The sequence below is a fragment of the Diadema setosum genome, chromosome 20 (assembly GCF_964275005.1).
Source record: "Diadema setosum chromosome 20, eeDiaSeto1, whole genome shotgun sequence".
Taxonomy (NCBI): Eukaryota; Metazoa; Echinodermata; class Echinoidea; order Diadematoida; family Diadematidae; genus Diadema; species Diadema setosum.
The window spans coordinates 6305425-6321562 of NC_092704.1; the positions used below are offsets into that span (position 1 = coordinate 6305425).

The 16138-nt window shown below is 37.5% G+C and overlaps 1 protein-coding gene across 1 annotated transcript in view; it reads right to left on the reverse strand.

Moving 5' to 3' along the window:
- Window positions 1–16138, reverse strand: part of LOC140244049 (polypeptide N-acetylgalactosaminyltransferase 13-like) — a 123591-nt gene that overhangs the window by 31432 nt on the left and 76021 nt on the right. The window contains exon 5 of the mRNA XM_072323700.1: window positions 11727–11897. Coding sequence (XP_072179801.1) covers window positions 11727–11897 — 171 coding nt within the window. The remainder of the gene's footprint in view (window positions 1–11726; window positions 11898–16138) is intronic.

The following is a 16138-nucleotide window of genomic DNA, read 5'->3' on the forward strand; positions in this document are numbered from 1 at the left end:
TATCAGATGATTCATTCTGTAAGGTTTCTTACCAGCATTAGTTCTAAATGTGCAGGCACCCATATCCCATTACAGAAGCCCATCGCTGCGATTTCCACAGAAATCAAGCCTTATGTTAGGATCATGAATGTGGTGTCCCTGTGGCATTTTCTTTTATCTTTTTACTTTTTGCCACAGGAACAATTAAAGTACCCGGTATACCATGAGAATTTCTCCCAGGTTCAATAGTTTGAGTTGCCTCTACGAGTCTATTCCAAAGAAACTTTGCCTTTTGCAAGGCCTCATAGTTCAACAAAAGGTTGTATTTTTTCTTCCTTCTGTGTGTGTACTATAACAGTGGATATCTCTGCGCAAGTAATTTTTTGTGCTCAGCTGGGTGAGATGAGTTTCACGTGTTCTTAATTCCGCAGAATTAAGACATCAACAACGGAAACAAGTTCCCGCAAGCAAAAAAAAAAATTCCATTGCTTTTATTTTCGCGCTAGCTCCTTGTGGCGCGTAATGCGCAAACATTTTAACACCGCTAAACTTTCCACTTTTACAGTATACCACACTATTGCATGCTACATGTGTATTATGTGTCATTTTTCTTCTTTTCTGTTATAAACTTTGGTATCACATAATACAAAAGTCGTGTCTCAGAACGCTCTGTTACATGCACCGTACCTTGTTTCGTCCGAATGTGGAATAGAAGAAGTAAAATGAAAGTGAAAGAAGGCGAGGAAATCAGACATTATATTTCACTCTTAAGCTGCCATTGCCACTATGAGTCATGTTCAATGTATTTATTGCTGACTTTTCAGCTGCCGCATAAAGAAGAATGCATACCAGTGTCAATATCATAGATATTTGAGCCACATGCTATATTGCTTTTACATCCAGCTTCTAGCTTGACATGACAATGGAGAATGAGCGGTTGCACATAAGAATTTCTTTTTTTTTTTTTTTTTTTACTGGAATGAAGATTGGAATGATGATTGTAATGTACTGTTAGAATGATCAGACCACACACCCTGTATCTCAGAAACCGTGATCTGAATATGAATAATTCATATATCAAAACTGAAAGGAAGGCAGGCTTAATGGTAAGTCTACTTAGGGTACACACATGCTAAAGATTGTAATTTGAGTGATTTTCTTTTTTTAAAAACCTAGAATCATCATTTAAAGGATGAATTTCCTCTATTAAATGTAGAATTATAACACGTCAGTAATTGGCTGAGTTGTTAATTTTTTTTATTTGCAAGCATGGAATGACTGAAATGTGCTACAGGTAGCAGCAGCAGTTTGGAAGCTGACATGACAACAATCTCATCACTCATTTCACATGAAGGTAGTTTTAAATTCCAGACCCCATCTCCCTCACAGTATCCATAGAACATCATCATCTCTGCCTACAATGACTACAAAAATTGCAACACATTGCCTACAGATTTTGCACTAACCAAAAGAAATCATCAATAACAGAGATAATCACCTCTCAAGCACTATACGGTAGCCATCTCCTGATGGGGAGGCCATGAATAAACATACACACTTAAACCTAATGAGGGATGCAATATCAATTGTTCTATTTCGTCAACTGCAATCATACTTTATAACGAGTCTTTTCCTTGGTTTCCTCCAGTATGGAATTTGTTGTGCGCTACATGTATGTTCATATTCAACCTACCCTAACTGTATATGCCATTTAATAGAGAGTAAAAATTTTGCAAGTCAGGATTCCCCGACATTTTCACAAGAGGTTAAATTCATCATCTGGAAGTACAGAACTGAACGGAAAATTGTACATACATGTATGTATGCAGGCATGTCTAATTCATATCGGAATCAGAGTCAATATTTTCACATGTCTTAAAATTCGCGAACAGCACCAGATTTAAGAAATTTGCAAAAATAAAGACCTTGTGAAATATTCAGCATTTCTGTATACAGTACTGGAGATGACTTTAACCTACACTGTAACACATCTACTCATCCTTATTTAAGTATACCAAGGCCTTCACTGGAAGTTTAAGAATGATCTACGATCCGTGTGAGAAAGCAATTATAAAATGCAGTTTACAGTGCAACAACGACACTACGTGTAAATTCATCAAGTTCCTAATGTTACCTCCACTGAGGGCCTCACTATTCTGAAGTAATTGATTGTCAGCAAAGGAGTGACCTTGTTGGTGTAGAGGACATAATGAGAAGGGGGTGAGGCATGAGAAGGGGGGTAATGCTTTTAGGAGTGGGGGCTGGTGAGGGCCAAGAAAAGGGTTGAAGAATGAGGAAGGGAGGGATGAGGAGATGGGAGATGGGAAGGGGGAGATGAAGAGTGGTGGAGGAATGAAGAGAGGATGGGGAATGAGGAGGGGTAAGTAATACGGGGTTGAAGAATGAGGAAGGCCTGAAGGATGAGGAAGGGTTGAGGGATAAAGGGAAGGAATGAAGAAGGGGAGTGGAGGAATGAGGAGGGGGATAATATGGGTTTGGGATGAGAAAGGAGAGGAATGAGGAAGAATGGATGATTGGGAAGGGGAAGAGATGAGTGATTGAGGTGTGAAAGGAGGAGGGATGAGGATGGGTGAGGAGGGGGATAAGGAGGGGGTTGGAAGATATGGAGGGGTTGGGAGATGAGGAAGAGTTGGATTATGAGAGGAAGGAATAACAAAGGTATCTGATGAAAAAGGGGAGGAGTGAGGGAGAGTGGATGAATGTCGAGGGGTTGAGGGATGAGCAGGAATGAGGAAGAGATATGGAGGAATGAGGAGGGGTTGGAGGGTGAGCAGGAATGAGGATTGGGAGTGGAGGAATGAGGAAGGATGATCGATGAAGAGAAATAAGGACTGGAATGAGTGTGGAGGAATGAGGAATGGGTGAAGGATGATGAGAAGTAAGGAAGGTGAGGGGAGAAAAGGGGGTGTGGGACAAGGGGGAATGATGAGAAAGTTGTAGGATGAAAAAGAAGGCGAATGAGGAAGAGTAGATAAATGTGGAGGTGCAGATGGATGAGGAGTGAAGAAGTAGACAAATAAGGAAGGGTGGAGGAATGAGGAAGAAGAGAGGATGATTGAGGAGTAGATGGTAGACGGATGAGGAGGCAGAGGATAGGGAGGGGTTAAGGGATAAGGACCAATGAGGAAGGGGATAAGAAGACAGACAAGGAGGAACTAAGGGATGGGAGACAACATGGCCATGGATTCAGTGGTAAAGGGGGCTAAGTGGTAGTAGTCTGGGGCCACTTTCTGAACCTGAGTAAATACTGGCCCAACACGTGGGCGCTTCAAGCACCACAGCAGGATAGGCATAACATTAAAGGGATCATATAGAACTTTTGGTTGAGACCTAATTTCAGGTTTCTAACATTTTTGGTGAGATGATGAGAAACCTCTTATGAAATATGAAAGAGTATGTAATTTTATGAGGAATTCAACGTTTATTTGATGAAAATTGGTTTTGAAATGGCTGAGATATCCAAAATAGACCAATTCTAATAAAGTGTGGGACCCACATTTTATTACGATCGCTTTGTTTTACCTTGTTTTTGGATGTCTCAGTCATTCCAAACCCGATTTTTCGTCAAATAAACTTTGAATTCCTCTTAAAATGGTATGCTATGTACTATATCATAAGTGTTTCCTTGGTATCTCGCAAAAAGCTAAAAGCCCAATTCTCATCCCCACCAATACTGTACCATCCCTTTAAGCAGTGGTCTGAAGACACAACAATGACAAAACAGTTCTAGCATACAGCAGCTTTTCACAAGAAAAGAAGTTGTAGAAAGGCAGAAAACCTGTCTAGAGTTACTCTGAGCACATGAAATTGCAAATGCACAAAAATCAACTCTCACAAACTTGATAGAGACCACATACACTACCAAATATTCCACTAAAACATTGGCAGGTGAGAGTAGGATTTAATATTGCAGCATCATTTTTAACCTTTATTACAATTTTGCTACCTTTGTACTGCATCTTTGAATGCTGGCACCTATCTGTTGAAATAGTGATGCTCAAATAATCTTCTTGTCTAAAGCTACATTCATCTTTGTATTTGTGGCGACTCCTTTCATACAAAAGTATCTTTGAGCAATTCTTTCGACTTGTTTGATAATAACAAAAACGAATAGGATTAACTGAAAACTGAAAGTCAAATAGAAAGGGGTTAACAGAATTTCCAAACAAGACATAAAAGTTCAAATCATATCACAATATGACATACCAAATATCTATCATTGGATTTGGTCACACTAATACTTTCTACACAAAGCACAAATGTAATACCATGTGGACAACGGGTGTCAAATTTGTGCATTTGGAAACAAACTTTCAACCCTCCTTTTTGACCATTTCTCCTCACAGAATATCTAGTTTTCAAACTTCTAGTAACAAAGTAGAACCAACTCACACTATGCCACAGAATGCAGTGAATATGGAGTCAGCTCTAATCACATTTTAGTCAGGACTACTAAACATAGGTTGAAGAGGTATCACATTAATGTAACAGAATAATAGAAAGCAAAATGTTCTCTATATTTAGAACTGTGATTGCCAGACATAAATCCCTGCTCAAGACATGTGCTGGTTGTATCAGTTTACAAAGGCCACATGTTTACATTGTACATTTTGTGATTGTGCAAACTTGGCAAGTCCTACATAAACAGATAGATCTCTTTTCCCTGCATTCAGAGACACTGTAGCAAAAAAAGAAAAAGAAAAAAAGAATAAAAATAAACAAATGAAATGAAACAGAAATTACATGTAAAAAAAAAAAGTAGAATGCTTAGGATGGGGGAACTGCTTTCACTGCTTAAAACACTCTTTGGCATACCTAGCTGGCTTCAAAACTGCAGCTTTTTCTCCTGATTATTCCTTCATGCTGTTAAAAGTGGCTTTGATCTAAAGTTTCCTGTAGTAGACAACCGTATGAATCTATCTCAAGTGTCATTTGAGACAGGGCAAGTTTCTACCATCTACCTTCCGGGATACAATGTCCATTGAACATAGACCATACTTTTGTACATTTCGTAGTTGTTGTTGTTTGTTATTTGTTGCTGCTGCTGCTCCTGCTCAAGAACAACCCCCTGTTCAGACGCAAGCCAGTTTATACCAAAACTCAATAAAGAAACGACGTATAAAGAATCATCGTATAGCCGACAGACCATGCAGACGCTAATTTCGACCATTCCGGAAAAACATCGTATAGATGTGCAGTTTCTCACTAAGCATGTTGTTATGGTCATGAGTGACAAGCACAAGGTCACCTTACACACTCCCTCCCATTAAAGGGGATGGCTAGTAATTGATCAGTGGGAATCAGTGGGAATGCTGGGGGATGATTGTTCCAATCCTTGTGGGATTCATTTATTCATCTATTGTTGTATGAAAATTATTTGCTTCAGAACGGTCTCATATTCAAGTAATGTGCAGTTTAATGCCCCGTCACTGTACAGGCATACTAACCTGGAAACATTAAACTGCACATTACTTGAATATGAGACCATTCTGAAGCAAACAATTTTCACACAACAATAGATATATAATGTACTCTTAAATGAATCCCACAAGGATTGGAACAATCATCCCACGGCATTCCCACTGATCAGTTACTAGCCATCCCCTTTAAGCCCCGCCCAGTTATATCGTTCTATGGTCGCCATACGTTCAGATGCACAATGGACACAATAGAATGCTGATTCGTTATCGAGTTCTAGTTCAAAACGATGAGCACTCTGACCGTCGTTTTGTTCCACACATTTCGTTATACGTTGTTTCGTTACATGTTGTTTCGATAGTCAGTGTCCAGATGTATAAATTTATTGTATGGCTACAAAGTTTTGGTATAGCTATACCCTTCTAGTATAATTTTTTGCATCTGAACACCCAGCTAGTGATCAGAAGTTACAGAAAGCCTACACAGGAGAAAACATCAATTAAAAAAATACTGCTGCACACTTCCACAGCCTACAAGGTGACTTTCTTTCTAGGTCAATCTCAAAAGCCGACAACCTGCTCATGAAAGGGAAATTTTCTCGACCCCGGGAGGAAGCCATTCGTCCCGGACCATTTACCCCTGATGAGATACCACAGTAAGATCTCTTGGCGGTGTGCCACAAAAGATGCAGTGCTCGTAAACTGAATTTTCATCAGGTCTCTTCTGAACATTCATTTCGGTTAGAAACAGAAGCATGTGAGGGTATAACATTTTTTTAAAAACTTTTAAAACCTGCACACTGTAAAGACTGACATGAACTGCTGTTTCATAAGGGTTTAGCATATTAAAGGTAAATGAAAAGAAAAAACACCAAAAAAAAAAAACCACTCTGTATCTGAAAGTTGAGTGCAGGATAATTCATCAGTTTTCAGTAATTAGGCCACCAAGTTCTTCCACTTGATAGGATGATGAGAGGTTTGCAAATTTATCATTCTTTTGGATGAGAAATGATGAGTAACTACTCTTTGTTTACAGTTCTTTTATGGAGAGTGACATACAGTACATACATGTTATGTATGCCACACATCCTCAATACATTATTGTAAGATGAAACAAAGAAAGTGTTGTCCATTACATTTGTATGCTGATTAAAAGCCAGAGAGCAGCTTAATTTCATAACATTTGACAAATATGGATAGGGTGGGGGAGGTAGTAGGAAGAGGTGGAGGGAGGGGGAGTTTACATTGCATCCCCGTGAAGAGAAAGCACATTGCAAGAAAATGCTTGTTCTTTTCTTTTTTCACCTATCAACTTCTGCTAACCCTTTCTTTGGACAGTGTGTACAATGCTATGGGGTCTTCTGTGCCCACCAGCACTCATAGCACACAAAAGGTTAATTTTGTTTCCAATGGATAAAAGAACAAACAACAGCAAAACATTCTCCAGGGGGCTGACAACATGCACACATCAAAACAGGGAGGTTGAAAAGAGCAATTAGGGAGAAACTTGTGTATTCTTTTGCATTTCAGTACAGGTAATATAACAAATAATTTACAATCCAGGAAAGCTTCCTACCTCCCTGTCTATACATGAAAAAGCATATGAAATATAAAATATATTTCTAAACGTTTTAAATATTTGTCAGTATGCTACTTAATTTATCTATTATATGTAATTCCTTTCACCTTAATGTATTCATTTATAATGTATTTCTATACCCTCATCCATCCATCTTTCTCCATCTATCTCTTTTTATTTTCTTTCTATCAATCTATGTCTCCATCTATCTTTCTATCTTTGCAAACATGTATATCCCTTTTAATCTATATGTTTCTTTATCTATCCACCTTTTGTATCTCCCTTTCTATTTTACCAGAATATATATCTCTCCATCTATCTGTCAAATCTTTTTATCTTCTTTCTCTCAATATATTTATCTTTCTGATTTGATCTCCATTATCTCTTTATCTATTGCTTTTATCTATCCATCTGTCTACCTTTCTATTTTCACATCCGTATCTCTCTCTCTCCATCTATCTACCTATATATCTATCAATGCCTATATCTATCCTTCTATTGTTCTATCCATATATATATATATATATATATATATATATATATATGCATCTCTTTATCTATTCATCCGTTATCTGTCTCTCTCTCTCCATCCTTCTATTTTTCTATATTTTCATCTGTCTTCTCTATTCACTTTATTCATCCATCCACTCATTCATCACTTGACTATCTGTCTAGAGATGTATATATTCATCTACCACTCTATCTATATACCTACCCCCCAATCTCTCTCTTTGTGTCGTCTCATTTGATGCTGTTTGTTATTCTAACTTCCCTCACATCAATATTTTCTACTGGTTAAAGTTCAAGGCCTAAACTCCGGGTGTACAGTGTAAGTACTAGTTGCCACGGCAACCACTCGGTCATTAGACGACAGTAAATCAGCCACATTCACTTTCACATGCAATTTGGCATGAGATGAACCATTAGTATCAGTTCCCTATAGAATCACAAATGTCTTGCCTGTAGAATGCACCTTATTCATAGGAAAGTGGACAACATATTGTATTTAAATGAATTCCCATGGATTACAGGGGAAGAGTTGTGGTTTGTGCACAAGCATTCAATTGGGAACGCAGTTGATTATAATTCAAGGGTTCATTTACGTTAAACATTACTTCAAAGATCACTAGAAAAGAATGTAAAGCAATCACCTTTAGTATCATGTATCATTTATGCACAAAACATCACAATATAGATTTCTTTTCAGTTCTGCTAATTACATCATGCCATACTTAATTCACATCTTACGATGAGGTGACTTTTTTTCTTTTGACAGGATTTTGAAACGAAAACACATACACGGTGACTGATCACCGAGTTTACCCTTCTTTCGTGACTAAATTCATCACAATAATGGGTTGGACTCTGCTACAATAAAACCCTTCAGAACAGTCAACATTTAATCGCCAGTGGGCATGGTAACGCCATTTGAACATCCTCATCAATGAACTTTACATTTATGCGGACACAGCCAGTTTCTAAGTGAGAGCAAATTTACCCAGCTCGTTGGGGGACTGCAAATTTACCGATGGCCCTGCTCAAAATTCAGACTCAAGGCTGCACTGTCCTGGGGAAAAGCTAATGGTTTGCACACCTAATAATTAACTGGACCAGTCTCTCACAACAGATTTCAACTGTGGTGAATGGGACCCATGAATGGGTTTATGTGTTGCCATGGGGACGAGAAGTTGTAAACTCTCTAGTACATTAAAACATGTACTGTAACACGAGAAATATTCGCAGCATGAAAATTGTCGCAAATTGGAGCTGACGGCCTTTAGCACAGCATGAAATTTTTGTAAATCAATGCATAAGTGAGTGTAGCACAAGAACTTTTAGATGCATTTCAATTTCGCCATTTTTTGATTCTTCATGAAATTTGTGAAAAATTCATGAAAATTTCATGCACACACAAACTTGTGATTTTACAGAATAAATATGTATAATTATTATGTAAATATCTGAATATACAATTTCATGAATATGTCAATATATGAATATTTGAATATAAACATGTAACTATATTAATTCTTAGCTGCGTTCAGTGTATATGTACTCCACTACATTCATATTTTCTTCCTGCATGTCTTATGTCCCTTTGTAGTCTCCATATCTTTTGTTATATTAACATTAGCATAAGCTGCAAATTAGCTACAAATCTCGCATTTAGCCTGAGAAAGACGAAAGGTCTATGTTGATTCAACCCCTCCTCCATACTGAAAAACTATCACTTCAAGCCTACTTTTCTCTCAATGAAAAACAAGGACAGTTTTTAACCCACTGAAGATGAGTCCGAGTATACTCGAGCAAGTGTCTATGAAAAATGTATGCTGAAGCAAAATCAGCCCATCCTCAATGGGTTAATTACACATCTGGTAAAGGCTGCTACATATGTATACATAATGCATTCACACACAAACACATGCATACACATGCAGTCACGCGCAAACACTTGCCTTCACATGTGCACACGCACTTACACACATACACACACACACTGCTGGCCTACTTGAGGTCTATAGGGATTACTCAAAAATTAGGCTAATCTGCCTGCGTCTGGAGTGCCTCCTCAGTGATACGAACACCCCTGTTCGTCTAAGATCCAAATGAACGCAGACAATCAGACACGAGCAATCCATTAACCCTTTTCTCGCTGACTCAGAGAAGGGTTTCAGATTACGAAAAGAAACCTCTACTGCGGGTTTCAGCAAGAGTCAAGCAAAAGTTGATTAGAAAACGCCTCTCAACCATAACTGGCCAAATACCAATTGATGAACACATTTTGGAGACACATGTTTTAGGTTCATTTTCAGACTTGCATAAAATACTTCAATTACCATGTTCCTAAATCAGCATTCAAATGAGTTGTTTTTTTTGGCAAGTCTGAAACTCTTCACTGGGAGATCACATGAACTCTTTTTGAACCTCTCTTTCCAAATGAGAAATAAATGTGCTCGTCTACTTTCTACGCTTCCGCAGCTGTCCATTTTGAGCTCTTTATCTCTATGTCTATCCATCAGTACGCAAATGTTATAAAGGCTGAATCATTAAATATTGTATGTTTATATTAGACATATTTCATTCCTCTAATGCTGTGAAAATGGGTTTATTCAACCTGCCTGAAACATTCTTGACATGTGTAAATGACAGTGCTACTAGCAACGTCACATGAATACAATTAGACATACAGCACAATATTTCAGAACTAAGCTTTGGAATGCTGGAAGAACTGAATGCACACACATGCATACTGACATAGTTTGTCTTTTAAAGTTCTATCAAATGCAGATGATTTATAGCTCAGACAGCTCTTTTACAAATATAAGCCGGCTCACGGATGGGATTGCTGTCCCACTTAAAGAAAAGGGGGCAATGGGGAGTAACAGAAAGAGACAGATGTGGAGATAGCATGGAAAGAAAGTGAAATTCATCCTTCTCCTCACTATATTATAATTCTTCAAAATGCAGTAAGCCCACTTACTCTCCCTTGCAAAAATTGTGAACTTAATTGCTAGGTTGGTAGGCAACCTCTCCAAAGCAGAAAAAAAAAGAAAAAAAAGACAGAGACAAAAAACCTACTTGAAACTTTGCAAAGTTAGTGCGAGCAAATGAAAACCATCATAGGAATTTCACAATTTTAGTCATGTGACCTTGTTCACTGCCAGATTATAACTTGCTAGTGGACGTGGGCTGTTTAACTGCATGCTTTTTAACCCTGCTCTAGGTTACTCAAGGCCTAGTTTTGGTGTAATAAACTGTAGTGCATGTAGTATTGGCCTGTAGCATTGTTGTAGTGGCCTATAGCATTGTTGTGTATTGGACTATAGCATTGTGGTGTATTGGCCTATAGCATTGTTGTGTATTGACCTATAGCATTGTTTTGTATTTTCTGCTACCGTGTTTGTATGTCGCTTCAAATAGTTCATAGTACCTTGTAGTCTAACATCAAAATATGGAAGAAACCAACAGCACCCAGCGGAGCAAAGACGTATTACCATCAGTTTTCTAGTGAATACGAGCTTATAGTCATCCTCACTATTTCAATGGCAATCAGGCTATCACAGAAAGTAAACCTTAGACTGAGACAAATTTAGCAATATAGAACTCCTAGACTGAGCATGTACACTCCAGCAGCTTTTGATTCGACTAAAAACACCACAGTTATAACCAGCCTCGTGATGCAGATATGTTAGTCTTTCAGTGTTTAAAATTACGTAGTTTTCAAGACCAGTGTATATACGGTGGAATGACGGGGTTATAAAATTCTAAACTGTGATTCTAGTATGTAAATGGGCCTTGTGAGTGCAAAGCCCACTACACACTATACGATCAAACCAGTCGTACGACCTCAAGACTAAAAGTAGTGTATGACGTTGCCAGTCTTGCCAGTTTCTAGTCGAGTGACTCGGTCTTAGTGCCAGTTGTACAGATTTTATATATTGAAATTTTCATGACTGGTTGTGGGCTTTCAGTCAATCACGATACAGTAAAATGCAAGCGTACGCAGTGCGCAATGCGTGCGCTTCTATACTCTCTGGTATGGGTGCACTGAAGCCAGTACTGTCGTAAGCCTGGATGTGTAGTCTGATCGTAAAGTGTGCGGTGTCGAGTCGTGCGACAGGTCGTATATCCTAGAATCGTGCGACCAGTCTGATAGCCTAGTGTGCAGCGGGCTTGGAGGTTCGCTGGAGTCACTGACGGAGAAATCACTTTGCGAAAAAAATGTTTACCTGAGAGGCAGCGTTCTGTCCCCGCCGCGGCGATCCACCTCTCGCTGCGGGACCGGGTACCAGCGGAACTGGAGCTTCCAGTTGAACCCTCCGTACGTCATGTCGGAGCCCGTGTGGAAGGCGAAGTTGTCATCGCTGATCACGTCGATGATGGGGCACACGACATTCATCCTGCAGCAAATGGTAACGAGAGGGGAGAATTGAATGAAAGACTGATAAACAGTTTCCATGTCAGTACAGGGTTAAAGGGATGGTATAGTTTTGGTTAAAATGCGGACTGAGATTTTCACTTTTTGTGAGATAATTAGAAATCTCATATATGAACTATTAAAGAGCATACAATTCTAAGGGGAATATAGAGTTTCTTTGATGAAAACTGGTTTTAAAAAAGGTGAGATATTCACAAATAAAGGCATTCTGATAAAAGATGGGTGCCACCTTTTATTAGGACCACTTTGTTTTGCTTTCTTTTTTTGATATCTCAGCCACTCTAAAACCAATTTTCATCAAACAAACTTGTAATTCTCTTTAAGATATGCACTTTGATATTTAATATAAGTGGTTTCTAATTATCTTACAAAAATTCCAAACCTGAATCCCCATCTCAACCAAAAGTATACTACCCCTTAAAAAAAAAAAAAATGACTGATTAGTATCCTATACACAGAACTGAAACAGGGACAATTGAGATGCATTCAAAAAGATCTACAAATTCTGCTAAAAAGGAACGAAGGTGAACAAATGACAAAATATCAACTATCTGCTTACTTGAAAAAGTTTTGCCAATTTGTAAATGCTTCTTTCAACCCAAACCAAGAAAATGCCCTCTGCCAATGGGATGAACAAACAACAAAATGTCAAATGATATGTGCTTTCTTAAAAATGTGTCGCCTTATATTGTATACATTTCTTTCAAACAAAATCAAACAAAACAAGATTATGCTCTTCGCCAAATGAGACATCACCCAACGTCAAACAAACAAACAAACAAACAAAAAGAAAAAAACAACTCTGGTTTTATTCAACATATCCTACTTTGTTTGGCAGCGAAAATGGACTTACTAGATATTCCAGTTTCCATATTCAAATTTTAACTAACAAAGAATAAGCAGCATTTATATCTAGGGACTTTGGGACAACCTGTTTTGAAATATGCTCTTCCTATCATTATAGTTGTTTTTCAGCGACAATTCAAAAGGGAAAAAAAAAGTACTTAAATAACACCAGAATTAAAGAGGTTGGGAAGAACTGCAACATGCCATGACAAACAAGGCAAGTAGTGAGACAATTTGGCTTGTTTGTTTCTGCAACGTTTGGGTGTCATCATTGATAATCCTTTTGATTGCCAACTGATGTCTATATATAGCAGACAGTAAAAGCACGAGAAAGAAAGAAAGAGCAAAAAAAAAAAAAAAGAGAGGAAAGTGAGAGAGAATAAGTACATCCTCCTGAAAGCTAATCTGGGGCTTTACTAATCATGGAGTTTCTTTGGTCAGTGGTGTTTTTTGGAGGTGCCAGTCTTTAAATAACCATAATTCTCCTGAATCACAAATCCCAGAATAAATAGGGTTTTTTGCTCTGCTCTGTTTTTAGCAGTCTTTGGTTCTTCCAATGTGGCTAGAGATGCCTCTACAGCTAACCAAGATATTAAAAAAAAAATGTGAAATCCTAATCCCTGGAGAAGCTCCTTTAAATAACACAATTGAAAATTAGTGCAATTCTGTTGTTTTCCTTTTTCCAGTTCACCACCCAGTCTGTCACAGAAACAGAAGACCCCTTGATATAGGTTCTTAAAATACAACAGTGGTTATCAACTACTAAACCTCGCTCAGAGCTCACCTTGGGATGAACCATAAAACTCAGAAGGTCATTACAGCACAAAATCACTTTCATGGAGTGATATTCTTAGAAAAGAAAATATTGTGGTGAGTATTAAACTTGTTTTCCACTTTTAAAAGTCAATGCCTCTCTCTCCATCTCTCAATCTCTCGCACATAAAAAACACACATACACTTTCTTGAGTTTGCTGTTAGATTTCACTGATGCAAACTGGATTGCATGGCTTTTTGGTGAATTTAAAAATTTAAGCTCTAATCAAAGAATACTTTCTTGTCTTTCGATTTTTTTTTTTAGCTTTAAAGGGAAGATAAACCCAAAGAGCAATGTGGATTGAGTGAAAGCAGCAACATTAGTAGAACACATCAGTGAAAGTTTGAAGAAAATCGGACAATCGATGCAAAAGTTACGAATTTTTAAAGCTTTGGTGTTGGAACCGCTGGATGAGGAGACTGCTAGAGGTTATGACGTATGAGAGGACAACAATACAAAGAAAATATAAAGGAAATTCAACAAAAATTCATTTTTCTAGCATTATGAAAGAACACTTGACTAACCGCTTTCAGAAAGCAGGGGGAATAATTGCTACCCTTAACATATGTCAGTACCAAGTTGACGGAATTTGTAATTTTCATGAAAAATTGATTTTTGTAGCATTTTCTTTATATTTTCTTTGTATTGTTGTCCACTCATATGTCATAACTTCTAGTAGTCTCCTCATCCAGCGGTTCCAACACTAAAACTTTAAAAATTCATAACTTTTGCATCGATTGTCCGATTTTCTTCAAACTTTCACTGATGGGTTCTACTTATGTTGCTGCTTTCACTCAATCCACATTGCTCTTAGGGTTTATCTTCCCTTTAAATCTACATTTATGTATATTCAAATAGATTCCCTTTCACTAGGTAATATTAAATTCAACACCTTTCATTCACAAGCACCTCAGAAATGACACTTTTGTGAATGATCCCAGTAAACCTGGCATCGCCAAACAAGAGTTTTCAGAATTCCTTTTATGAAGTATTATCAAACAGCAACATCTTTTTACCAAAACATACTTAAAAGAACTGCAATTTTGATGAAAACTTATTCCATTACAACCTTGACATCACTTGCAAGAAGTGCACTGCCCTTCTGATGTTGAATGAGTAAGATAATGTGCAACATTTGACTTTCATGGATAAATGGTAAACATTCAACACAGATTATTGAGAGAGCCTTGAAACTTAAAAAAAAAGAAATCATGGATGATTACGTGGTTATTTCTCCTTACAATGAAATGCTAGCACTAAAAAGTCAATGTCATCAAACCATTATGAATCAAACTGGCATCATAAAGAGCATTCTAAGAATCTGTGTACCATCTGTGTGCATTCAAACATTTTTCCCTATGGTGAGGATGCTAATAGATAAACTTACCAATAATATACTGCACAAATATAATATGAAAGTTCAGGAAGCCTGGTTTTAGACACTCTTGTTGCCATGACAACTCTCTCTCTCTCTCTGCACACACTAACACTTCACTTCCTTCAGATCTACTGCAGATTTCACACTCAAGATTCAGGTAGTACTGTACGTTAGTACCTCCCATACACAATGCACCTGTAGAGCCTGGTCAAATCCAAAATGGCTGCCTGGTACACTTTCTTGATGTTACAATGCCATTGATGCATCTTCATTTGCCTCTTTGAAATCAAGGCCTTTAACTCTGGAGAACATGAAAATATTCTCATCAACCTTGATGGAACTGCTCTTTCTCTTTCCCATTCAACTTCACTTTGATAGTCAAGAGATATGTGTGTTTGCAATAAATACTGTATACCTCAGAAAGTTCATGACGATGGAATTTCTTACAATTTGCAGGGTAATTTATACTCGCAAAGTTGATAACACCAACCTGCTGTGACACAAATGCAATAAACTGTCCAAAAAAAATATCTGAAAGAGGAATTAAAATCATTTTAGTAATCAATTATGTTATCAATTATATCAAAATGATTTATTCTATCACTGTAAGTCTAATGTGCATTTAAGTCACTTGCTAAAAATGTGTAGCTTGTCTGAGAGCACAAATATATATATGTATTTTTTTTTTGAGGGGTTTATATATTTTTTGGTTATTGCACGCAGGACTTTTTGATTACACTGTTTGCCTTGCACATTTGTAAGCTCTGAAGAGAACGACACAAGATACGGTTTCTAAATTATATGATTACCACTACCTGACTGATGAAAGGAATTAAAGCTAGAGAGAAGGTTTAATAAAGGCATTATTTACCATCTGCAGATCAAACAAAAACCCAGCTTCAGTGCTTCAAAATAGTTCTAAAATGTGAGTTAGCTTTAGAAACAACCATGTAACAATTTTACTAATTAAAATCTGTTAAATATTGTTAGATATACAAAATATGAACTATAGTTATAGTGAAATTGTTTCTAGACAAAACTGTCTACAGTTATGGTTTTGTGAAAAAGATCGTGACATCTCATATATTTTAGGCTTTATTGGGAAATTTTTATATGGTAGGAAGTTTTGTGATACAACGGGCCTACACATATGCATCAAATGTGA